The following is a 21,949-nucleotide window of genomic DNA, read 5'->3' as shown; positions in this document are numbered from 1 at the left end:
CTAGTGTAAGAATCTAATTTACAACATTCTTACTATATAACTTTCCAGTCATTTAAAGGAGGCCATTGCTAGGGAGCTCAGTGTTTCCTTAGGCATTGTTTCAACTTTGCCTGCTCAGTCGTTATAAAGCATTTTCTCCTAGAAGCAGAGATACATTTTTACAGCTTCTGCCTATGGGTTCTGGAGAAGAGAAAAAGTAGTATTTTCCCTCACCCATTGCCAGGTACATGGCTGAGGTACATATAACAAGAGACAAATTAACAATAGAGAAACATACTAATTTGTTTAATAAAAATTTTATGTGACATGGGAGCCTTCAGAAATGACCCAAACAAAAGGAAAAATCCATATTTTTATACTCAGGTTTGATGAAGAGCAGACAGTCATGCAGAAATATAATTGGATAAAGAAAGTATGACCTAATATTAATAAACTAAGGGAAATTTAGCAAGAGCTGTTGGTTGAAATTCTTCTTAACATCTGTGAGTCTTCTAAAATAAGGATGTTTCTTTCCTCTGAGTGTAGGGAAGCTACCTTTGTAATGAATATTTTATGACCAGCTTCAGGCAGAGGAGAAGGACCATCAGAGACCTTCCTGCTTGTACTATTTTCTCAAATACCAGAGTGCCATATTTTGGGGTTAATGTTCTCCCCCATCAGCTCTCCTGCCATTTGGATGGGTTTATCATAGTCTGTTCCCTCTTCTATACGAAAAGCTCTCATGATACTGCTCTTCCTCTTTCTTCTAGCTTTCTTTTACCCTGGTGAAATAATTAACAATAATAAGAGAGATGCATAACGTTTTATTTGCACACGATGAACTAGACAATGGGCTAGATGTTTTATACATTCCATTGCCAATCTTTACAGAAACATTACAAGATTGGTATTTGTTTTTTCTTTTTTTTTTGAGATGGAGTCTTGCTCTGCCTCCTAGGCTGGAGTGCAGTGGCGTGATCTTGGCTCTCTGCAACCTCCGCCTCCCACGTTCAAGCTATTCTCCTGTCTCAGCCTCCCAAGTAGCTGGGACTACAGGTGCCCACCACCACATCCAGCTAATTTTTGTATTTTTAGTAGAGACAGGGTTTCACCGTATTGGCCAGGCTGGTCTTGAACTCCTGACCTTGTCATTTGCCCACCTCCGCCTCCCAAAGTGCTGGGATTACAGGCGTGAGCCACCATGCCTGGCCAAGATCGGTATTTTCATACCCATTTTACAGGTGAGAAAGGTCATGAAACTTTTAAGTGGCTGAGCTGGGATTAGAAAACAGATCTGAGGCCCAGCACGGTGGCTCACGCCTGTAATCCCAGCACTTTGGGAGGCCGAGGTGGGCGGATCACCTAAGTCAGGAGTTCGAGACCACCCTGGCCAACATGGTGATACCCTGTCTCTACTAAAAATTGAAAAAAAAAAAAAATAGCCAGGGGTGGTGGCGTGCATCCATAGTCCTGGCTACTCGGGAGGCTGAGGCAGGAGAATTGCTTGAATGATTCTCGGGAGGAAGAGGAGGTTGCTGTGAACCGAGATCGGAGGTTGCAGTGAGCTGAGGTTGCAGCCAGCCGAGATTGTGCCACTGCACTCCAGCATGGGCGACAAGAGTGGAAACTCTATCTCAAAAAAGAAAAAAAAAAAAGAAAAGAAAACAGATCTGAGTTCAAGTGCACATTCTTTTCCCCAATCTCAGTTCCTTCATTTCCCAGACATCCTCAGCATTCTGGTCACTCTCTGGGTTAGTGTTTCTCAAACTGATGATTTTAAAAATCTGAATGGGGTACAGTGGCTCACGCCTGTTATCCCAGCGTTCTAGGGGACTGAGGCGAAAGGATCACTTGATCCCAGGAGTTCGAGACCAGGCTGGTAATATGGCCAAATCCTGTTTCTATGAAAAATACAAGAATTAGCTGAGTATGGTGATATGTGCCTGTGGTCCCAGCTACTTAGGAGGCTGATAGGGGAGAATGGCTGTCCCTGGGAGGTGGAGGCTGCAGTGAGCTGTGATTGCACCCCTGCACCCCCGCCTGGGTGTCAAAACAAAATTCTGGTTGAGTAGGATCATCATTATGTTATTACAGAACTAAAAGAAAAAAAGGTATTTGGAAAGTAGTGTGCTAAGCAAACTGAAAGAAGTTTCACTTCTATTAGCACTTCCCAGAGCCTCGGATATGCTAAGTGCATTGTGAAGCTCTAGGAGGAATATAGAGGACTCAGGGTATTCTAATCCTATTTGACCCCAAGACTCTTTTTTTATTTTTTGGTAGAATTATGGTCACCACTATTCTTTTTGGTGAGCACTGCTCTGAATTTATTTTTCTTTATCAATATTGTTTTGAAAATGTGGGCTGGGCGCTGTGGCTCACGCCTGTAATCCCAGCACTTTGGGAGGCCGAGACGGGCGGATCACGAGGTCAGGAGATCGAGACCATCCTGGCTAACACGGTGAAACCCCGTCTCTACTAAAAAATACAAAAAAACTAGCCGGGCGAGGTGGCAGGCGCCTGTAGTCCCAGCTACTCGGGAGGCTGAGGCAGGAGAATGGCATGAACCCAGGAGGCGGAGCTTGGAGTGAGCCGAGATGGCGCCACTGCACTCCAGCCTGGGCTACAGAACGAGACTCCGTCTCAAAAAAAAAGAAAAGAAAAGAAAAGAAAATGTGGTATCTGCTGGTCGTGGTGGCTCATGCCTATAATCCCAGCACTTTGGGAGGCCAAGGTGGGTGGATCACGAGGTCAGGAGTTCAAGACCAGCCTGGCCAAGATGGTGAAACCCTGTCTCTACAAAAATTACAAAAATTAGCCAGGCACAGTGGCGGGTGCCTGTAATCCCAGCTACTCAGGAGGGTGAGGCAGAGAATTGCTTGAACCCGGAAGGCGGAGGCTTCAGTGAGCCAAGGGAGATTGCACCACTGCACTCCAGCCTGGGCGACAGAGCTCAACTTTCTGAAGACTATAGCTGTTTTCTTACTTGTATTATTTTAAAAATTTTATTCCTTGTTGTATGTTTAAATCTTCTGTTTTCAAAGATGGTGTCTTGCTATGTTGCCCAGGCTGATCTTGAACCCCTGGCTTCAAGTAATCCTCCCACCTTGGCCCCTCAATGTGCTGGAATTACAGGTGTGTGCCACCATGTCTGGCCTGAATCTTCAAGGATTGAACAGAAAACCCTAGTCTGAGACATTTTAGAAATTAATGACCCAAAATTGAATCTTAGAAGATGGGAATTATTTAGTATTAAGCTGTTTTGAAGGAAGAACAATGGACTATGATTCAACAGATTTTACAGCAACAACACCAACAAGAGTCATCAGGAAACTATTTCTGAGACCCTGCATCACTCAACCCAAGAGATTTATGATCCTGAGTTGTTCAGTGACCAAAAATACCATTTATCTTGAACAAAATGGGGCACTGACTGTTGAATTTGACCTGAGCCTTGTAATCCTGGAAAAAGGTTAAAGTTAATAAATTCCCCTACCTGGCTGGGCGGGGTGGCTCACATCTGTAATCCCAGCACTTTGGGAGGCCGAGGCTGGTGGATCACCTGATGTCAGGAGTTGGAGACCAGCCTGGCCAACATGGTGAAACCCTGCCTCTACTAAAAATACAAAAATTAGCCGGGTGTGGTGGCACATGCCTGTGGCCTCAGCTACCCAGGAGGCTGAAGCACGAGGATTGGTTGAACTGGGGAGGCGGAGATTGTAGTGAGCCAAGATTGCGCCACTGCATTCCAGCCTGGGCGACAGAGCGAGACTCTGTCTCAAAAAAAAAAGAAAAAAGGAAATTTCCCTACCCTTTGTGTTCTGGAAATGGGCTTATTGCAAAGAATCACCCTTCCCCCTAGGATTTAGATAAGATTCACAGATGCCTCTCTTGTTCACCTATGCCAAGGCCAGACCCTCCAGGTTCCCATTCTCTGCCTCATAAAGGCTAGTTGAACCGCTTATGTCCATGGAATCAAAACTGGAACAGAGTGCTAGTTAATCCAACTTTGGTTAAGTTTCTCCCCTTCCCCCAGGCTCCTAAATTTTGGCTGCCCCTCAGTCTAAAAGTCCTTCCCTAAAAGGCTCTCCCAAAAATAGGGTCACCTCAGGGTAAAACATTCTCTGATCTACTAACCAGTCATGCTACCTGCACCCTTTAATCCCACTTCTCCACGCCTGGTTCTTTCTAGCCTTGTTTACTCCTCTCTAAAAAAGAAAATCCCTTTTTGCCTAACCTTTCAGACACTTGCAGATGTTATTGTCAGAGAGTTCTCCCAGTTACCATTATCTTTCTCATAGCCACCACTTGCATTAATCCTTTCAAATAAAGTGTCTCCTTGTCTTAATCGGATTTGTTTTCTAGTTGACTCAAACAACTGTTTTATTCCCTTGAAAGCAATGAGTTAGGTGGACACAGATAACGTTTTAATGGAAACTTTTGAGGATACAAGAAGAAATAGTTTCAAAGATTTGTTTATGGTGGTAACGTTAATACCACAAACAAAAATAAGTAGTATAATAAAAATTCATTATAATAGGAATTTTCTGACAGAGTTGGAACTTAAAAGACTAGTCATAGTATAAATTAAATACGGACATTTTCAATTCCAGGACTTAACTCTTAAAAAACTTATTCTGAAAATATTTTAATTTAAAAAAAATTGAGGTCTAAGCTATTTTGAACGATAGTAAATGATGAATACATGTCACTATACATTTTTCAAAACTCATAGAACATTCAACATCAAGAGTGAATCCCTAATGTAAACTATGGGCTTTGGTTGATAATGTTGTGTTAGTGTTGGGCCACGGATTGTGACAAATGTACAGAATGGCAATGGTGGGGGAGGCTGTGGGTGTCCAGTAGAGGGTGCCTGTGGGAACTCTCTGTACTTTCCCCTTCATTTTGCTATAAACCTAAAGCTGGTCTGAAAAATAGTCTATTCGTTTAAAAAAAAAAACAAACAAAAAAGTTACAAAACTAAAGCTAAGAAAAACAAAGTTCAATTGATTTTCAAATTAATAACAAGCTCAAGCTCATTTTATACTGCCATATCAAAAGGATATAATGAAATGGAGAACTTCTGAACTGAGTTTTAAATCATTGTTTCGTAGGTATATAGCTCTCTCTCTCTCTCTCTCTTCATATATATATATAAATATATAAAATATATATAAAGAAAATCCTGTTTAAAGTTTGAATCTGGAGACAACAATGCACTAGAAAAGTGGTTATACTATCAACCCAGGCCCTATTCAAGCTGGGAAAATTGCAGTGCAGCTGGATATGGTGTCTCATGCCTGTAATCCCAGCACTTTGGGAGGCTGAGGTGGGAGAATTGCTGGAGCCCACGAGTTGAAAACCAACCTGGGCAACACAGTGAGACCACATCTGTACAAAAAATAAAAAATTAGTTGGGTGTAGTGGCATCTGCCTGTGGTTCCAGCTGCTGGGAGGCTGAGGTAGGAGGACTGATTGAGCCCAAGTGGTTGAGGCTGCAGTGAGCCATGTTTCTACCACTGCACTCCAGCCTGGGTGACAGAATGAGACCTTGTCTCTCTCTCTTTTTTTTTTTTTTTTTTTGAGACAGTCTCACTCTGTCCCAGGCTGGAGTGCAGTAGCGCAATCTCTGTTCACTGCAACCTCCGCCTCCCAGGTTCAAGCGATTCTCCTGCCTCAGCCTTGGAAGTAGCTGGGATTACAGGCATGCACCACCACGCCCAGCTAATTTTTGTATTTTTAGTAGAGGCGTAATTTATATCATTTTAAAACAATCTATCAAAAACTATGGAAGACTATATCTACATTAATAGGCAATTTCAGAAAACTGGAAAATGCAATTTTGTTTAAGAGTTCAAACTTCTCATTTATTTTTTTCTTTTTAAAAATAATGAGTTTACTTATTATCATTTAATATGTATATTTAGGCCAATATATATAAAAATTTAAATATATATATATATATATATATTGTGGCTCACACCTGTAATCCCAGCACTTTGGGAGGCCGAGGCGGGCAGGTCACTTGAGGTCAGGAGTTCGAGACCAGCCTGGCCAACATAGAGAAACCCCATTTCTACTAAAAATACAAAAGTTAGCTGGGTATTGTGGCACATGCCTGTAGTCCCAGCTACTCGGGAGGCTGAGGCAGGAGAATCGCTTGAACCCAGGAGGCGGAGATTGCAGTGAGCCAATGTTGCACCACTGCACTCCAGCCTCAGTGACAGTGCGAGACTCTTTTTCACACACACAAAAAATAAATAACATAAAATAAATTAGCTGGGTGTGGGGGCGCACGCCTATAATCTCAGCTACTCTGGAGGCTGAAGCACGAGAATCTCTTGAACCCAGGAGGCGGAAGTTGCAGTGAGCTGAGATTGTGCTGTTGCACTCCAACCTGGGGGACAGAGTAAGACTCTGTCTCAACAAAACACAAAAATATATTTGTTGATTAGAAAATTGTTGGTCCAGGTGTGGTGGCTCATGCCTGTAATCCCAGCTATTGGGAGGCTGAGGCAGGCAGATCACTTGAGTCCAGGATTTTGAAACCAGCTTGGGCAACTAAAAATACAAAACAATTAGCCGGATATGGTGGTGCACACCTGTGGTCCCAGCTATTCCAGAGGCTGAGGTGGGGGGATCACTTGAGCCCGGGAGGCAGAGGTTGCAGTGAGCTGAAACCCATGCCACCACTCAGCACTCCAGCCTAGGTGACAGAGTGAGAACCTATCTCAAAAAAAAAAAAAATTTACATTATGTATAACATAAAAGTATAAATACGTGTATGTACATACTTTTTTCTCATAAATTAGCCAAAGGGTAAAAATAGTACCTTTTACAATATTTTTCTGATAAACAATTTCAAAATAATTTAAAGAATGGTACAATGATGATTATCTATATTCAGCAATCAATGTTTCCCCATATTTTCATTATCAATCTCTATGTGCTTTGTGTGTGTCTTAGCCATTTGAAATTAAGTTGTAGACATTTTGAAACTTCGTCTTCAAATATTTCAGCATGTATCAACCAAGAATAAGGGGATTCATCTATTTAATCATGTGCCAGTGGAGAGGGAAGCAGTGGAAGTAGTCTGCTGTGGGTGCGGGGAATAATTGGATACATTGTCTATAAAGAATTAAACATATATATAATAAAAACCAACCATACACCAGCAATTCTCAAAATGTCAGTAATAAAATACTGCTTGCTAAGACTTTTTGGGGGGGGGGGTGTTTACGCTGTCAACAATTGTTGCATTCTGTTGAATAATATATAAACTTCAAGTGAGCCTTTTTTTTTTTTTTTGAGACGGAATCTCATTCTTTTACCCAAGCTGGAGTGCAGTGGTGCCACAGCTCACTGAAGCCTCCACCTCCCAGGCTCAAGCAATTCTCGTGCCTCAGCCTCCTGAGTAGCTGGGACTACAGGTGCACACCACCACACGCAGCTAGTTGTTATATTTTTTGGTAGAGACAGGGTTTCACCATGTTGGCCAGGCTGGTCTTGAAATCCTGACCTCAAGTGATCCACCCACCTGGGCCTCCCAAAGTGCTGGGATTATAGGCATGAGCCACCGCTCCTGGCCAAGTGAGCACTTTTTATTTTAAAGTAAACGTTGTGTTCCAATGGCAACTAAATAGTTTTATTTTATTTTATTTATTTTTGAGATGGAGTCTCGCTCTGTCGCCCAGGCTGGACTGCAGTGGCACCATCTTGGCTCACTGCAACCTCCACCTCCTGGGTTCAAGAGATTCTCCTGCCTTAGCCTCCTGAGTAGCTAGGATTACAGGCGCATGCCACCATGCCTGGCTAATTTTGTATTTTTAGTAGAGACGGGGTTTCACCATGTTGGTCAGGCTGGTCTGGAACTCCTGACCTCATGATCCGCTCGCCTTGGCCTTCCAAAGTGCTGGGATTACTGGCATGAGCCACCGCGTCCAGCCAACTAAAGAGTTTTAAATACACACTTGGCCCCTTAGTGTCCTGGAATTAAAATACAAGCATTAGACTGGGCGCCGTGGCTCAAGCCTGTAATCCCAGCACTTTGGGAGGCCAAGACGGGCGGAGCACGAGGTCAGGAGATCGAGACCATCCTGGCTAACATGGTGAAACCTCGTCTCTACTAAAATATACAAAAAACCAGTCGGGTGAGGTGGCGGGCGCCTGTAGTCCCAGCTACTTGGGAGGCTGAGGCAGGAGAATGGCGTAAACCAGGAGGCAGAGCTTGCAGTGAGCAAGGGCGACAGAGCAAGACTACGTCTCAAAAAAAAAAAAAAATACAAGCATTAGTTTTGAAAATAAATTCTAAATGGAAATGACTTGGAATTGTGGAATTAGAGTGAGTGGGTATGTGGAGAGGGAAACACAGTTTGTGTTTCTGACCTCTGTAGTACGAATATTCCTGCATCTAGATGGTAGATTTGAAAGGAACAATGATGGCATGGTCATTGTAACGATAAGAAAAGGAATGTGAATTACAACAATTCTGTCATTCAGCATGACCACTTGGATTCTTTGAGTGTAAAATTAACTAAAGTGAAACAGAGGTGCAGTATTTTTGTTTGGTAATTTTACAACATTTTCTAAAGTCTAAACATCTTTTTGTGGACAGAATTTCAACCATGGTTCAGGCCTAGTTTCATAAAGGCTGGGTCTCATGAAGTTTTTGGGGACAAATACCAGAACACATGACTTTAGAGAGGCTGGAACTCCTGCACAGAAGGCTAACTATTTTAGTTGATAAATAAACTATCTTGGTTAACATAAATAGTATCTTTATGTTAGCTGGAATTCTTCTTATTTGATTGCAATGAAATCCTAACATCATTCATTACTGTAAACGACCAATATGTAGGTATAATTTCCCCCTTAATAATTAATGCAATTACAGTAAATAGTATTAAGTCTTTATTATATTGTGTATGTGTGTAGTTTTTTAAAAAGTTATGTTGCTTTTTTTTTTTTTTTTTTTGAGATGGAGTCTCACTCTGTTGCCCAGACTAGATCGCAGTGGTGCAATCTCGGCTCACCACAACCTCCGCCTCCTGGGTTCAAGCGATTCTCCTGCCTCGGCCTCCCGAGTAACTGGGACTACAGGCGTGTGCCACTATGCCCGGCTCATTTTTGTATTTTTAGTAGAGACGGGATTTCACTATGTTGACCATGCTGGTCTCAAACTCCTGACCTCGTGATCCCAAAGTGCTAGGATTACAGGTGTGAGCCACGGTGCCCAGCCTCACCATGGTTTTGTTTTTCAATTTTTCGTAGAGATGAGGTCTTACTATGCTGCCCAGGCTGGTCTCAAACTCCTGACCTCAAGCAGTCCTCCCTCTTTGGCCTCTCAAAGTGGGATTATAGGCATAAGCCACCACTGCTGGCCTACTGGCATGTTTTATACATATGAAATTTTATATATATATGAAGTTCAATAAAATAAAATTTCAGGCCTGGAGGCTGAGGCAGGGGGATCTCTTGAGCCTAGGAGTTCAAGGTTGCAGTGAACTATGATCTCACAATTGCATTCCAGCCTGGGTAATGGAGTGTGACCCTGTTTCTAGAAAATGTTTTTAAAGTAAAAAAGAAATTAAATTTTACTGTATTTTTCTGGTTATTATTATTAATTTGTTTTCATGATTGTTACTGAAAGTAATTTTGTCCTATGAAAAAAGTAGGGATTTAAAAGTGATTAGTTCTAGATATCAGATAAACTAGATGTTCCATTGATCATGCCCTGAAGAATTAGCAATAATTCCCCATTGTCATTAACATTCACCCAACTGGCGCTTTTTAGACTTTAGATTTTGCAAAACTTGGTCAGACTGAGGAGGAAGGAAGAGAATATCAGATATTTCTAGTATCTTGCTTTTCCTAGAAAACAAAGTAGAGGCCGGGCATGGTGGCTTATGCCTGTAATCCCAGCACTTTGGGAGGCCGAGGTGGGCAAATCACGAGGTCAGGAGTTCGAGACCAGCCTGGCCAATATGGTGAAACCCCCGTCTATACTAAAAATACAAAAAGTAGCTGGGCATGGTGGCATGTGCCTGTAATCCCAGCTACTCAGGAGGCTGAGGCAGGAGAATCGCTTGAATCAGGGAGTCGGAGGTTGCTGTGAGCTGAGATCGTGCCACGTCTCAGAAAAAAGTAGAGCAAGAATGAAGAAACAGAATTGCTAAACATTAGTAATATGATAATGACAACAAAACCGCCCATAGTAATAATGTATTTAGAGAACACTTGCTAACTGGTCTAGCAGAAAATAAATTACAACAGTTTTGCAGAATTTATAGCCTCTTCCACCTAGAAATAAAGAACCATGTGTAACAGAATCAGGAGCCTTCGGAGGGCTGGATCCATTAGGATGGAAGTGGAGCCCCTTGGCTGCTGTCTGTGTGCCAGCACAGGTGACCACAAACTCTGCTCACAGCAAGACAATAATTTTAGGAGGTAAGAATGTTTTCCTTCTGCTATTGCATCAACAATCCCTAAGGTTTGAGAAAAATGAAAAAGCAATTCAGTTCCTTTTTTACCCCCCTTAAATTGTAGACAGTAACTCTGGAGAACCTATGACTAGTTTGTCGAATATTTCTTCCAGTTTATACTCCTCCCCACCTCCACTGGGAAGTATAGTAGTAGAGTGGACAAAAGCCTGCAATTTGGGTGGATTCTAGTTTTTATTTACTTGGGTAAATTATTTACCTTCCTAGTACCTCTGGGCCTTCATTTGAAAATTGAGGATAATAAAATTCCCTCCCTAGGACCATTTATTAAATACTTAGGACACCCAGAGCTGTTTGGGGCATTTCATGTGTATTAACTTGTTGAATCCTCACAACCGATCCTATGAGATCAGAACTATTAGTAATCTCCCTTTACCGAGGAAACTGAAGTTAAGTAATTTGTCCAGGTTTGTCTTATTAACACTTCCTTAATCACTCTACTTATTCAAGTAACCTTTGAAGCTTTGTCACAAAATCAATGTTTCACAGATTTCTATAAAATCATGACATTGGAGAAGCACCTAATCCAGCAGTCCCCAGGCTTTTTGGCACCAGGGACTGGTTTCATGGAAGACAGTTTTTCCATGAACTGGGAGGGCAGTGGGCAGGGGTTGGTTTCAGGATGAAACTGTTCCACTTCAGATCATCAGGCATTAGATTCTCATAAGGAGTACGCAACCTAGATCCCTCACATGTGCAGTTTGCAATAGGGTTTATTCTCCTATGAGAATCTAACGCTGCTGCTGTTCTGATAGGCAGCGGAGCTAGGGTAGTAATGCTCACTAGGCTTCGACTCACCTCCTCCTGTGCAGCCCGGTTCCTAACAGGCCATGGACCAGTACTGGTCCGCAGCCTGAGGGTTGGGGACCCCTGACCTAATCCAGTGATTCTCAAACCTTAATGTACATGAGGATCACCTGCATGGCTTGTTAAAACTTAGGTTGCTGGTCCCCACCTTCAGAGTTTCTGTTGCCCTAAGTCTGGTGTGGGGTTCAATAATTGCATTACTAACACATTCCCAGGTGATGCTGACGCTGCTGGTCCACACTATCTTTGAGAAAGCTACAGCTCTAAACCAACTTCGTCAACTGACCAGTCTGCTTGTTATGACCCTTTGGTCACGTCTGCTCTGAATGTTGTTGGCAAATGTGCAGAATGGCCTCAGGAGTGTGAGGCTGATTCATCTGGTTACTGTGACCTGTATTAGCTGCAGCTGGTGGCTGATTTCAAAATGGAGCAATTAAAGATTAAGACATCAAATTACAGGAAATTAAGATGAAGCACCACCAAGTATGAAACCCATAAAATTGCTAACATTCCCCAGTTTTTCTCACACACGTGCATCCTGTTTTGCTCTGTTACTCTGACATAAGACCACACCCAGAACAAACAAAAGACTGTCTCTGCCATCAGGGACTGATAAGGCTCACAGGTGGGCAAGAGAGTGGATATATATTCAATGAAATACGATTCTGGTGCTGATAATTTTAATAATGACATTATAAAAATGACTTTATATTACCCCAATTTTATAAATATCCATACCTAACAGTGGCAGAGTATGAATCTGAATTTCTGTTGCCTCCAAAGAGTGGCTTCTTTATGCCAAAATAATTTCTCTTAGTGTTTTCTGAGTTAGAACTTCATGTAACTATTTCATATGGATTCATTATTGACTTACATGATATGGCTTCTTGGAATAAAAAACTGAAGCATATTTTAAGACAAATATATGAATTTGAAGTATAGGCTGAGATGGAAACAAGATGAAATTTCATAATGTTAATTAATAATTCATTTATATGTACTTCATTTCTTAGAAGTATATCTTCTGGGCCAGGCACAGTAGTTTATGCCTGTAATCCCAGCACTTTGGGAAGCCAAGGCAGGAGGATCACCTCAGGTCGGGAGTTTGAGACCAGCCTGACCAATTTGGAGAAAGCCCGTCTCTACTAAAAATACAAAATTAGCTGGGTGTGGTGGTGCATGCCTGTAATCTCAGCTACCTGGGAGGTTGAAGCAGGAGAATCACTTGTACCCAGGAGGCAGAGGTTGCGATGAGCTAAAATTGTGCCGTTGCACTCCAACCTGGACCACAAGAGTGAAACTCCATCTCGGGAAAAAAAAAAAAAAAAGTAATGTATCTTTTGCATTTTTTCTTCTTTTTTCTTTTTCTTTTTTTTTTTTTTTTTTGCAGATCACAGAACTTTATTAAGATGGAATCACAGCTGGAAGCAGTGGCTCACACCTGTAATCCTAGCACTTTGGGAGGTCAAGCAGGCAGATCACCTGAAGTCATGAGTTCAAGACCAGCCTGGCCAATTTGGTGAAACCCCGTCTCTACTAAAAATACAAACAAACAAAAAATTAGCCGAGCGTGGTGGCGGGTGCCTGTAGTCCTAGCTACTCAGGAGTCTGAGGCAGGAGAATTGCTTGAACCCGGGAGGTGGAGGTTGCAGTGAGCCGAGATCACACTACTGCACTCCAGCCTGGATGACACAGCTAGACTCTGTCTCAAAAAAAAAAAAAAAAAAAGGTGGAATTACTTTTAATTACATAGAAGCTATTTGCCTAACTCAAAACCCATGAGGTTCACATAAACTCATAGTTACAAAACTAGAAACAAATGTCATATTCAGAACCATAAGGAAATATTAGTCTGCCCATTTATTTCGAGCTGTTATTATCACCTGTCTTATCTGCTGGTGCCCATTTATTTTAAGCTGCTATGGGCCATGCAGTAGTCGCTTGCATACAAGAAGTCTCATCACAGAGCTATAGCTGCTCTCAGGCCTTTGCTCTTTTCTCCCCCTGCTGGCATTGCTCTCTTGCTATTGTTAGGAGATTCACTCATTCCTCTCCCTTGTCCTCTCCTGGGGATCCCTAGGCCAAGTCAGCATCTTTTGCTTGTCCTCCACTCCCATGTCCGGCTAAAGTTCTCAATTCAGCAGCACCTAATCTACTTCAGGATCAACAGCCTGCATTTCTTTTTCTTTCTTTTCTTTTTTTTTTTTTTTTTGAGTCTGAGTCTCGCTCTGTTGCTCTGTTGTCCAGGTTGGAGTGCAGTGGCGTGATCTCACTCACTGCAAGCTCTGCCTCCCAGGTTCACATGATTCTTCTGCCTCAGCCTCCCAAGTAGCTGGGACTACAGGCGCCCACCACCACGCCTGGCTAATTTTTTGTGTTTTTAGTAGAGATGGGGTTTCACCGTGTTAGCCAGGATGGTCTCAATCTCCTGACCTCATGATCTGCCTGCCTCGGCCTCCCAAAGTGCTGGGATTACAGGCGTGAGCCGCTGCGCCCGGCTGCATTTCTTCTTACATACACTTATTTAAAAAATTTAACTTGATTAGCACCAAGTAAAATGAATTCATATAAAGTTGATGAAACCTAGTTGGGTTGATTTGACAAAAATTAGTTTGAAGGCTTTCTTCATGTTATGTCCTTTCTGTGAGGTCACAGAGTTGAATTTCATATCACAGACTTCCCCAAATAGTTACTTCTTCCCTAATGTTTTTCCTAGAATAGAACACGATGAGTTTTTATTTTTGTTTTTCTGGTTTTTTTTTTTTTTAAATGTGCTTTTTTTTTAAAATCTTTTTTGAGACAGAGTCTCCCTCTGTTGCCCAGCCTGGAGTGCAGTGGTATGATCTTGGCTGGCTCACTGCAACCTCTGCCTCCGGGTTCAAGCAATTCTCCTTCTTCAGCCTCCCAAGTAGCTGAGATTTACCACGCCCAGCTAATTATTTTTATTTCTTTTTCTTTTTTTTTTTTTTTTTTTTTTTGAGAAGGAGCCATCACGCTCAGTCCCTAGATGAATTTTTAAATTTTTATTTTACTTTTTAAAGAATTCCAAGGGGAATCAAGACAGTTTTATAAAAAATTCATTCTACTAATCTCTGAGTAGTACTTTTCTGAATCTGTTCAGTCTACTATTTCAAATGACTGCAGTGATGCACATAATTTAGGATGGAATTGATTTAAATAAGAGTCATCTAAAATTCATCTACATTTAGATTTAGATTACTACCCAGGAAGGTGAAATGTAATGTTTGCAGCTTCCTATCTTGTATTTGATTTAACCATAATATGATTCTCAACTCATAAATGTAGCTTCATTTTTGGAAGGCCTGTACAATACATTTCAAGTGGTGATTAGTTTTGATAATTTCTCCAATAATTTTTCCTCTCTAATCAGGAAAATGAAGCATTTGAAACAAATAGTTGGGAATTCATTGAGAGGTTTCATCACATCTGAGTCAGTAGGCTTATCATGATTTTGTTTGGCATGTTTTACAATTATGTTAATATATCAACCAACACCTGAAAAACCATATACATGTAAATGTTTTGTTTGATTATAGCAAAAAATGCCGAAATTTTTCTGAAGACACACAAAAATGTTGTCTTTCATACAACTTGGAGAACAAATCTTTTACCTCCACCCCCTGACTCCTTGGGCGCTGAGTGTAGCACGGGAAGTTAGTAAATCCTCATGTTTGCAATCATTCCTTTGCAGAAATTAACATAGGAAATGATGTCTTGCTGCTGAAACTAATGCTGCTTAAAGAAAAAAGACGGCAGTTTCAGCATTTTGGCTTGGTATGTATACAAGATAATAAGCTGTGTGAGTTTAGAAGCTTGGAACTAGTTCAACAAACAGATGCCAGTATGGCTCAACAGTAACGTGACGTGCCGTCTCCACTGTGATCTACATCTCTGTGCTGATCATCTTGTATTAAAAGGGCTATTTTTACTCTTGATATACCTTATTAGAAGTACACTACCTTTGGAAATTATTGTTTATCCTTAGAAGAAGGTTTTTTGTGTGTGTGTGTGTGTGTGTGTGTATGTGTGTGTTTCATTTAATACACAGCACCAGGATGCTCTAGCATGAGGGGACATATCTTCAGCTTACACTGACAGAAAGACTGCAGAGCCCTGGTTCCTGGAATACTGAAGCTCATGCTGGGCTGTCCTGGACTGTCTCAGACATTTAATTGCTACCCTGTGATTGGACTTGAGAGATTTTTCAAGTTTCCTCAGCAAAACATTTGTAAATCATCTCTCAGGGTGAGTTAATTTTGCAGAACTAATGCTACCTATAACAAAAGCTAACATTAAATGCTTAGTATGGGCCGAGAACAGCCAAGCACAGCAGCTAACACCTATAATCCCAGCACTTTGGGAGGCTGAGGTGGGAGGATTACTTGAACCCAGAAATTTGAGACCAGTCCTGGCAACATATCGAGACCCTGTCTCTACAAGAACAACAGCAACAAAAAAGGTATGGTTTTTGCTTGTTTGTTTGTTTGAGTTTCACTGTGTCACCCAGGCTGGAGTACAGTGGTATCATCATAGCTCACTGCAGCCTTGTACCTTGCAGGCTCAAAAGATCCCTGACATTAGCCTCCTGAGTAGCTGGGGCTATAGGCATGTGCCACCATGCTGGGCCAATTTTGAATTTATTTTTTTAAGAGACAGGGTCTTGCTGTGTTGCCTAGGCTGGTCATGGACTCCTGGCCTCAAGCCACATCTCTACAAAAAATTTTAAAAATTAGCTGGGCATGGTGGTGCATGCCTGTAGTCCTAGCTACTAGAGAGGCTGAGGAGAAAGGATCACTTGAGCCAAAAAGTTTAAGGCTGCAGTGAGTCACGAGTGAGTCATTGCACTAGTAGGCTGCCCACTCCAGCCTGGGCAACAGAGTGAGACCCTGACTCTTAAAAAAAAGAAAAAGTTCCTATTGCACATGACTGTTGGGAAAACAAAATTAGTTAGCATCTATAAGCTCTTTAAAACAGTGCGTAACACTTAGTAAGCACTCAGTAAATGTTAGCTTTTAATACTATGGGTATCTGTTGTAGTTTTGGGATCAAACTTTACATAACTGCGAATATTTAAAAATGTCAACACTTTGGATCCTTTTTCTTGGTTTTTCTTGGTTAGGAGCCTTAAGAAATCAAAATTCTCATTTCATTCTGTCTCCACTCCTGCCCAAGCAGGAACTCCCACCTTTAAGATATTGCGTAGGCAGGGATTCAAACAGGTAAAGGCAAGAGTTTGAGCAAGAGGAGGAGGAGGAAGGACAATAAGCTCAGAAGGGCTGAGTGCGTTAGTACAAGATGGGCATATCAAGGAACCAGTTACATACCAATATGTTTGAAGCTTGTTTCCTATACACAAAGTCAACGCTGATAATGAGCTTGGCCAGCTGGAGGTGTCACTCTGTCAGTGGGTCCCACCCATTCCTCTGCTACCACCTGTCTTACTCCTACCTCCTGTCATTCTGATACTCTCCATTTCCCCGAAACACTGGCCGTTGCCACCACCTTCATGTTACGATGTCAAGGAGGTGTCCTGACGCCACTGCAGAAAGTACCTATCTCTGTTCAGCCTCAAGAGAGGAACTTCATAAATCCAAGACATCGCCGGAGCTAGGCTCATCCTCCTGAAAAGGGTGACCGAAATGAATATATATATATTTTTTAATAAGATGGGGGCTGGGCGCAGTGGCTCACTCCTGTAATCCCAGCACTTTGGGAGGCCAAGGTGGGCTGATCACTTGAGGTCAAGAGTTCAAGACCAGCCTGGCCAACATGGTGAAACCTTGTCTCTACTAAAAATACAAAAATTAGCCAGGTGTGGTGGCAGGCACTTGTAATCCCAGCTGCTTGGGAGGCTGAGGCAGGAGAATTGCTTCAACCCAGGAGGTGGAGGTTTCAGTGAGCCGAGATCGTGCCACTGCACTCCAGCCTGGGTGACAGAGCAATATTCAGTCTAAAAAAAATAAAAATTAAAATAAAGATGGAGTTTTGCTACATTGCCCCATGGTCTTGAACTCCTGGCCTCAAGCAATCCTTCTGCCTCAGCCTCCCAAAGTGTTGGGATTATTGACCTACCCCACCACACCCAGCCAGATAATTTTTTAAGTTGATTCATTTTATTAAAAGCCAATATTTAATTTAATTTTTGTTTATCTTTTAAAGCCAGTATTTTAAAGCCCTCTATCAAACAAAAACTGTTGGGGTTTTCCTTTAAGGTATACTCATGTTCAAATACATCATTATAGACTAAGACATAATTTAAATTATGACATGTCCCATAATTTCAAATATATATTCCTTAATTTAGAATATATACTTTTTTTTTTTTTTTTTTGAGATGAAGTCACGCTCTGTTGCCCAGGCTGGAGAGCAGTGGCACTATCTCAGTTCGCTGCAACTTCTGCCTCCTGGGTTCAAACCATTCTTGTGCCTCAGCCTCCTGAGTAGCTGGGATTACAGGCGCGTGCCACCACACCCGACTAATTTTTGTATTTTTAGTAGAGACGAGGTTTTACCGTGTTGGTCAGGCTGGTCTTGAACTCCTGAACTCAGGTGATCTGCCTGTCTCGGCCTCCCAAAGTGCTGGGATTACGGTCGTGAGCCCCAGCGCACCCAACGTAGAATATGTACTTCTTACACCTTTGAATTTTAGGAATAAAAGGTACTTTTGAGAGCATTCCATTTCATGTTAGCATTTTTTAGATGAGGAAACAGAGGTGGTGAGGTAAAGACGTTTGTCCTTGTTCACAGGGCTAGTTAGTAGAGCTGAGACAAGAACAGAATTATCAGTCAAGAGCAATTTTTATGACATCATAGAGGACCTATCCTCCAAAGTAATTACTGTCATTTCGAAGGGTACCAGAATGTGAGGATATGTGGAAAAGTAACATCAACAGCTCATGCAGAATGGGAGTTAGGGGTACTAGTGTGTGGTCTTGGGAAAGTTATTCCCACCTCTTTGCAAGTCACAGTTTACTTGATTGTAAATGTTTCAGTGTGTTTGTAGAGTGTCTGCTCTATATTAGGGACAGAATCAGTATTACATCCCTGTAAATAAAAAACCATGTATGTATTTTGGCACCCAATAATTGTTAACTGTCATTTCTGAAAGGCATGTTGTGGAAATCTAATAAAGTAACACCTTCCAGCTTTGCAAAATTGAGAATACCTAGGAACATCTACATCCTGGATCCTTTTCTAGGTCTTTCCCAACTGTGAGAAATAAGAATTCTCTTCCTAACTCCAGCCTGTCTCCACCTCAGCCAAAGCAGGCACCATCCAACCAGTGTTCAGCCCAGTGCCTAAAAAAGAAATGTTTGTAAAAAGGAAATGCAATGGTATCTCTGGAATTTTTTTTTCTTTTTCTTTCTTTCTCTTTTTTTTTTTTTTTTTTTTTTGAGACAGAGTTTTGTTCTTGTTGCCCAGGCTGGAGTGCAATAGTGCAATCTTGGCTCACTGCAACCTCCATCTCCCAGGTTCATGTGATTTTCCTGCCTCAGCCTCCCGAGTAACTGGTGTTACAGGCACTCACCATCACGCCCAGCTAATTTTTTGTTATTTTTAGTAGAGACGGGGGTTTCACCATGTTGGCCAGGCTGTTCTCTAAATCCTGACCTCAGGTGATCCACTCACCTCAGCCTCCCAAAATGTTGGGATTACAAGCATGAGTCACTGTGCCCGACCTAGAATTTTTTTTCTTGGCTCACTGCCACTTTCGCCTCCTGGGTTCAAATGATTCTCCTGCCTCAGCCTTCTGAGTAGCTAGGATTACAGGTGTGTGCCACCACACCCAGCTAATTTTTGTATTTTTAGTAGAGACAGGATTTCACCATGTTGGCCAGGTTGGTCTTGAACTCCTGACTTCAGGTGATCTGCCCATCTCGGCGACATGAGCCACTGCGCTCTGCCTACAGTATATATACTTTTTTCAAAAAATATTTTCTTTGAGACAGGGTCTCTGTCACCAGGCTGGAGTGCAACGGTATGATCTCGGCCATGAACACTGCAGCCTCCACCTCCAGGGTTCAAGTTATTCCGGTGCCTCAGCTTCCCAAGTAGCTGGGATTACAGGTGTGCACCACCATGCCAGGCTAATTTTGTATTTTTAGTAGAGATGGGGTTTTGCTTTGTTGGCCAGGGTGGTCTCGAACTCCATACCTCAGGTGATCTTTTCACTGACTGTAATGCACCCAAATGGTGGCTCAACCTTAATCCAATGAGATGGTTAGGTTAGCAATTTTTGAACTGGTAGTGCTGGCTTTAAATTCTTGTTTTACTACCTATTCTTCAAAGTGGTGTGAGATTAATGAGATAATTTCTCTGAACCATTTTACATCTTGATGTGAAAGAAAATCGTATATATGAGCTATTATTGTTCTGTTTATAATCCAGAATGATCTGATGAGGTAGCATGTTTAGACACCTAAATGATAATGGAGAGTTTACATTGCTTTTAATTCATTTGATTGATTTGTTGGGTTTTTAATTTGAGTTTTTAATTTGTATTATTATTTATTATTTTTTAATTTTTTTAACCCAATGGTTCTTTCAGAGATATAATTTGAGTTTTTAATTGAACAGTGAGTTTTTAATTCACATGGAACCAAGAATTACTCATTTTCTCTTCATTGGCAAGCTCTATCTTATCCATTTAATGCTGATATCTTTTTTGTTTTTTGGTGGTTTTTTTTGGATTTATTTTTATCTCTATCTGGAAACTTGTCTGACTGGTCTTTGCTTCTAAAGACATTAGGTTATTAAAAAGTCTCGGCGTTCCTTCCTTGATGACTGCCCAAATGACTAAGTTTGAGGCAAATTCTTTTTCTTTATTTTTTTTACTTTTTTAGTTCACTGCACAGATGTATGAGGCAAAGTCTTGTTACCTAACTTTGTCATATAATTCCAGAGAATCAACAGATATCGGTCATTAAAGTGGGTTTTTTTCCATTACAAAAGACCACCGTATTTATTAAAATTTATTAAATAGAATAAAGCAAGACTTTATTCTAGACTTTTTGTTTGTCTTCTTTGGTCTTCATGGTTAGACTTTCTTTAGAAGATTGAAAGCAATTTTTCCTCTGTTGCTGAGGCCTTTTCCATCTGGCAAATGCTGCCTTTTCAATGGAGCTGAAAAATGGCCTGATTTATTTTTGTTGTTTCTGAGTTTATTTATCAACGTAATTAATATTATCAAAACTGTTCTTGGAACACAGCTTAATCCCTCAGCTTTTGTTTCTGATGCTAGGATGATTAGCTCTGGAAGAAAAAAATTGTACACCAGGCGTAATAGCAGCGGTAGCATTTCTTAACCTTCCTCCTTCTGCCCACGTTTGTTTACTCACACATCCATCTGTAGTGTCTCAGAATTAATCACTGTTCCTTTAGTTTGAAGATAATTGAGAGGCCTCTTTTCTGAGACTTTACAATTGAATCTCTTCTGATAAATGGACCATAGGAACCATTCACTGACACAAATTCCCTTTTCTGAGAAAAGGAAGTCACTTTTTTTGTTGTTTGTTTGTTTGTCTTTGAGACAGAGTTTCACTCTGTTGCCCCAAGCTGGAGTGCAATGACACAGTCTCAGTTCCTTGCAACCTCCAACTCCTTGGTTCAAGCAATTCTCCTGCCTCAGCCTCCTGAAGAGCTGGGACTACAGGTGTGTGCCACCACACCTGGCTAATTTTTGTATTTTTAGTAGAGACAGGGTTTCACCATGTTGGCCAGGCTGGTCTCAAACTCCTGACCTCAGGTAATCCATCCGCCCCAGCCTCCCAAAGTTCTGGGTTTACAGGCGTGAGCCACCGTTCCCGACCAGAAGTCACTGTTTTTTAACACAGCACTTCTTAGCCCCTTTCAGCCTGAATATTTTATTGCCATATCCCCATTTAAAAATGTTGGGTTATTTAATAAAAATCAATTTCAGCAATGCTGTTTTCATTCCATATGTCTTCCCTTCCTCTTTATTTTTTAGAAACAGGGTCTCACTGTGTTGCCCAGGCTGGGTTTGAACTCCTGAGCTCAAGGGACCCTTCTGAGTAGCTGGAATTACAGATGTGAGCCACTGTACCTGGCTGTCTTCCCTTTTCTTTTTAATTCCATGCTTAATCCTTTGTGACCCTAGCAAAATTATTTCCATAGTCCAACAGGCTGGGATTCTGGACTGACAGGACCTAAAGGGCCAAAGGTCCTGTGTTAACTCATAAGTTCCACTGATAAATTGTGCAGTAAACAGTGCAATAGTGAGTTACTGATTTTTCTGCCAAAAGGAGGCATTTCTTTTCTCTATAAGAGCACCTGATTTTGAGTTGTTAAGGAACCACAATTCAGTCCAAAATGGCTATTCTCTTTATTTGACTCTTTCCCAATTATTCCTGCATTTCCTTTAGTTCATTGTTCTTTTCTGCCACTAAAGTAACTTTTTCATCTCTGCCTAAGATCCTCTTTTTCATCCTCTCCACTTTGGTTTCTAAAGAAAACTTAGAAAAGGAAAGTGCAAAGATAGAAGTCCATGGTCAAGACGGTGAGAGAAAGAAACAGAGAGGAAAGAGAGGCTGAGGAGGGCCAGTAGCTGGTGAGTGGGTGGAGTAGATTGTCATCAACACTTCGGGGCTCCTTCTTCCTCAGCTAGCTAATCTAAAGCCAGGATT

At 41.5% G+C, this 21,949-nt stretch overlaps 1 protein-coding gene across 6 annotated transcripts in view; it reads left to right on the top strand.

The window, feature by feature from the left end:
* LOC144341459 (uncharacterized) overlaps positions 1 to 21,949 on the top strand; it is a 112,626-nt gene that overhangs the window by 31,643 nt on the left and 59,034 nt on the right. Inside the window, exon 2 of one of the 6 annotated variants that reach the window (XM_078004932.1) lies at positions 10,306 to 10,425. The exons of 4 other annotated variants lie outside the window; for them this stretch is intronic. In XM_078004932.1, the coding sequence (XP_077861058.1) occupies positions 10,306 to 10,338 (33 nt within the window). In that variant the 3' untranslated portion in view covers positions 10,339 to 10,425. Of the gene's footprint in view, positions 1 to 10,282; positions 10,426 to 21,949 lie in introns of those variants that run through there. One more of the 6 variants, XM_078004935.1, reaches the window with a different exon arrangement.

The sequence above is a fragment of the Macaca mulatta genome, chromosome 6, assembly GCF_049350105.2.
Source record: "Macaca mulatta isolate MMU2019108-1 chromosome 6, T2T-MMU8v2.0, whole genome shotgun sequence".
NCBI lineage: Eukaryota > Metazoa > Chordata > Mammalia > Primates > Cercopithecidae > Macaca > Macaca mulatta.
The sequence above is the reverse complement of the archived record's forward strand: the minus strand, read 5'-3'. Positions and strand labels throughout refer to the sequence as shown.